Genomic DNA, 4,968 nt, shown 5'->3' with positions numbered 1-4,968 from the left:
GTGAGGAGTGGGGAGTGGGGAGTGGGGTTATATATACAAAGATTGTGTGGAATTTTCTCCTTTCCATAAATTTCTGGAGTATTTCCTTCAAAGAGAAAAGAGAGGAGATTACCGTTTTAGTCCTTATGGTTTGRAATTTCTTCTGATTTTCGTCATAAAATTGTTACGTGAGGCTGAGGGGGTGTTTTGGTATTTAACCTCTTTTTATGCGAGGGTTTTTTTTTTCTTCTTTATTGTTTTACCATATCATATTATGAATGTTAAGTTACCCGGCCCCTTTCGCTAGCTATCCAAGGAACAACACCAGACACCCATAGAGACTCCAAACTCGTTCATCCGTTTCCACCGATCCAGATTATATATATATGGACCAAAATACGCTTAAGTTAACTAACTTTTTTTTTTTTTTAATTAAATAGAGTTGGTACAAAAAATGAAACAAAATTGTAATTAATTTTAAAAAAGAAATCATAATTAATTAAAGACCAAAACTTTAATTTACTCTATAAAAACATCATTCTCTATAACTTACAAAATCCAAAGTCATAATTTCTAGAACTAAGTCCACTTATATATTTTAATCTAGACATCCATTGTACTATTCAAATATTTTATAAAATTATAATTCCAATATTTTTTCTAAAAAAAACATTTATATTATTATTGATAATGATTCAACCTGATTAATTGGTGAGGATGAATATAAATTTTCTCTCTTTCTTCACCATATCAAGTTTTAGAAAAATTTCTAAACTTATAATTTTCCCACTTTTCATATAACAACAGTATATAGAATATTTTTGAACATCTGTTAAAGATGCTCCATGAAAGAGATGAACAGACAAGAATCATAATATAAACTTTAGTTACAACATGACGACATAACTATGACGTATTTAATCTTTATTTTAAAGTCCATTTAGATTATGGTACGTAAATTTCAAGGGAAATTAGCTCAAATGACCATTCCTTCATTCAAATTGGTTTTTTTAATCATTTCTCTCCCGGTTTGACAAAAATATCACTATATCCGTAATATCCAATAGCTAAAAGACAAAAATAAAAGGTCAAATTCAACCAATTTAACAATTGCATATCTGTGTTGAATTTGATATTTCTTTTTAGCCTTATGCTTGTGGACCTGGATATTACGAAAGTAGTGACATTTTTTGACTCAATTCAGGAAAAAAAAAAAAAAGTGATAAAAAACCAATTTAAACGAGAAAAATGATCATTTAACTCAAAGCATATAATCAATTAAAAAAAATCACATCATCTAAAATTAATTAAAAAAGAGAGTTAAATTGTGTAGAATATTATGGTCCACATTGAAAAATAGATTCAAATATCAAATGGACAAATAGAGATTTTTACAACTGTTGTGTTGTCTCTCATAACAACTTGGAAAACGAAAAAAAAAAGATTGTAAAAATCCCAATTGTGGAGAATTATATATTTAATTAGATAGATGGTGCTTATAATTTTTTTCAAAATTTGAGAATAATGGTTCCTATTTTCAAGCTTTTAATCATTTTTTTTCTAATATTTTAAAAATATCATTACTTCCATAAATGGTAACTTCTTAATTTATAGATGCCTCAAAGTGTAATTTTTTTCCTCTAAATCAKGCCTGCGAGTGTAGAAACCAAATCTGTAAATTARTCACAACAACGCTTCAACATATAGAGATCATGACACCTGCGGATCTATATCTGATTTACATATTTGGTCCATGTACTTGTGGACTTCATTCATATTCTTGTTTTACACTTTGACATTTGGCAAGTTAARGAGTTATCACTTACAGAGGTGATGACATTTTAAAAAAAATTAAAAAAAAAATGACTCAAACAACTTCTCCAAAATGTAGAAACTAAAGATTTGAGTCAATGTTTACTCTAACAGCTTTATCAAAACTATTTTCAAAATGGAGAAAGTAGAAGAAAGATGGGGTTTTCTCCATATATGGAGTTAACCTCGAAAATGTTTATTAAGGGGGTGTTTGTGATTGCTTATAAAAAACAACTTATTGACTTATTTCGGTATGACACCGGTAATAAACACTTTTGAGTGTTTGGATAAACAACTTATATTGGTGCAAAACTGGTAATAAGAAGTTAAATTCTTCTGACTTATAATAAGTTGATAAATGTTTTTATAAAAAAACATAAGTTGTTTCAAATAARCAATCTCAAATACCTCCTAAGTGAAACCACCGATAAGAAACTTAAAAAATGAATGTTAAAAGGAAGAAATAATATTTTAATAAATAAATGAAATATTTTAATATTATAATTAATATTTGATTTTCTAAAATAGGAAATCGATATAAAGATTTTGATTTTTGCTTATATATATATATATATATATATATATATAATGAAAACATACTCTAAAAATTGCTATTTCTGTTAATAAAAAAAAAAAAAAAGTAAAAGTGAACGGGGGGTTGGTAAGCCATAGCCTATCTACTATCTAGCTTCCAAGTGTATGGCCCCAGAAACTTCATCCCATGCATCAACCTCGAACCTTCCTTCATAAATAAATTCTCCTTTCACAATTTTTAATTTCTATAAATATATATCGTAAAACATTTGTTTTTATTTTCTCCAATTTAATTTAAGGATAAATGTGGTTGTGAAAAAGTGATTTTTTTTATATGTTATTATCAGGAGTTATTTTTTTTTAAAATTTAATGTTTGATGTATTTATTGTTGTAAATGTAGAATATTTTTATCTATTAATTAATAGGATTGTCGGAAAAAAGGGAGGGACGGTTGGCCCAAAAAACATGGGAGGGAGGTGGGGGATTATGAAGACGATATATGAGAATCTCCAAAACTTAATGTTATATTATCTTTTTTAACTAGGATATTAAAAGTTAAAATCTTTAATTTAAATTGGAGATTTTGAATTTTTTTTTTCGAACAAATTCTTCAAAACGAAGAAATAAATTTTTTTTATTCAAATATAGGAAGTTACCCAAAAATGATTACTTGTGAGTTAGAAATAATATGTTATTATTCCCACCAATAAAAAGTTTTGAAATTAAATATTTAGGAGTTAGAAACAATATTTCATTACATGTAATGGACATTTTAATAATATAATTGATTTTTAAATATTTAATATCAAGAATTTGTTGGAGATATATGTAATATCTTTTGGAGATTTTTAATTTTTGACTCTTCATCTCAGGATGCTAAAAAAATTACATCCAACTTTAATAAGTATTTTTTTAATGATTWAATCATTAATCATATTTTAAAATATTCGATATATATAATAAATTAGTATTTCTCTCTCCTAAGTATTTAATTCCAATGTTTTCTATTGATAATAAAAAATTAAATATGAACCATAAGGGTGGTACATAATTGGTTTGAGCTTGACTTCAAAGATTAAAAATACCCGAAGGTTCTAGGTTCAAATCCAAGGAGAAATAAAAAAATCTTCCTGTGGCCACGGAAGTTCAAATACAGTCACTTCGGGCTATCTGCAAAGCAAATGATCGCCCTAAAATTAGTCGACTCACATAACAGGTTGGATATCGAGGTTAATAAAAAAAAAAATATGATTCTCTCTCTTGAAACTATTGAGTTTTAGAAATTTATTCTTTATATTCTCTCTCTTGAAACTATTGAGTTTTAGAAATTTATTCTTTATACCCTCTCTCTTCTTTAATTATTTCATTGGTCCAAAATCTGTGTTTTATAATTAACATGAATGGCTACCCTCTTCAATAAATTTATTAAAAATATTAAACGGAGTCTAGGATTATAATAGAAAAAATATCTACTTTCCAGTATAATCATTTTTATCAAGCTTCTAAATATGAATCATTTCAATTTTTCTTCCTTCTTAAAACAACTCAAATTGTCAATTTGCTGTTAATTTGTTTTGATGCTCATTAAACTTGTACATATTAATTGTTAGTGAATTTGTCCATTAGAAAGAGGCATACGATGGTTGAAGGGCAGTTGTGTTCTCGAGCTTGGGTTGCGTTAGTGATCGATCTATAACGAAAATAAAATTATTATTTATTTAAAAGGAAAACATCAAGGTTGCGCACACAGATTGCATCCATTCATTCTCATCAAAATCACGTTTAAGCCGCCGTGACTTTCACCCATGAAGGCCTCGATAGAATTTCCGMCGCCCACGCGCTGACATGTGGCCGCGCCTCAAACACCTTCTTCACCTTTGTTCCCATCAAATACTTGAGGTTGGGGAGGTGGTGCAGATCCGCCAACGTGAAGCTATCTCCCCCCAAATACTTGCTCTCCGACAGCCGCGATTCATAGATGTCCAKCACCTCCTCCAGCTTCTTCTCGTTCTCTTCCACCACCGCCTCGTCTACCGGCATCCCCCACATTGGCTTCAAACACAGCTCCACAAACAGCATAGAAGTCACCGGTTCATATTTGTGAGATTCCACTTCCATCCACACCGACTGTATCGCCATCTTCTTCACATCCTTGGAGATCAGATCGTTCCCCTTATCGGCGTATGCGTTAGCTATGTATTCCGTAATCGCTCTCGACTCTGCATCAGTTTGATTATCTCATCAAAATTTTGAGCCTACAATTACTAAAACATATCGGATAATGAAACAAAATCTACAATCATTCATTTCGAGACGAACGGGATTCCTACCGAACAGTTTAAGATCACCATCCTCAAACGCTGGAACTTGACCAAACGGCTGCAGATACAATTACAAACACCAATGCAAGTCAAAATAAAATCGAAGTAAATGTGTGATGAAAACTAAACTAAATTCAGTTGTGCGTACGTTACGAGGAAGGAATTCAGGCTTCTTGTGTTCTTTGGTGGCCAAATCGACGAGAATGAACTCATAGTCAAGGTCCTTCTCAGCGAGGCAAGCACGAACTCGGAGGGTTGCGGTTGAACCCGGGGCTCCGAAGACTTTGATGGCCATGGCTAGTGTTGGTATTGGCTAGAGAT

The 4,968-nt window shown here is 30.5% G+C and overlaps 1 protein-coding gene across 1 annotated transcript; it reads right to left on the bottom strand.

Moving 5' to 3' along the window:
- Nucleotides 1-4,064: 4,064 nt before the first annotated feature.
- Nucleotides 4,065-4,968, bottom strand: LOC112513265 (glutathione S-transferase APIC-like). Its single transcript, XM_025119480.1, has 3 exons — nt 4,796-4,968; nt 4,657-4,705; nt 4,065-4,545 (listed from the first exon to the last, which is right to left on the bottom strand). The coding sequence occupies exons 1-3, from the start codon at nt 4,940-4,942 to the stop codon at nt 4,109-4,111; spliced, it is 633 nt and encodes a 210-aa protein (XP_024975248.1). The 5' UTR covers nt 4,943-4,968; the 3' UTR covers nt 4,065-4,108.

Source organism: Cynara cardunculus (genome assembly GCF_001531365.2).
Source record: "Cynara cardunculus var. scolymus isolate 2C chromosome LG 5, CcrdV1, whole genome shotgun sequence".
In the NCBI taxonomy this organism is placed as follows: Eukaryota; Viridiplantae; Streptophyta; class Magnoliopsida; order Asterales; family Asteraceae; genus Cynara; species Cynara cardunculus.
Note: the sequence above shows the minus strand (reverse complement) of the source record. Positions and strands in the feature narration are given on the sequence as shown.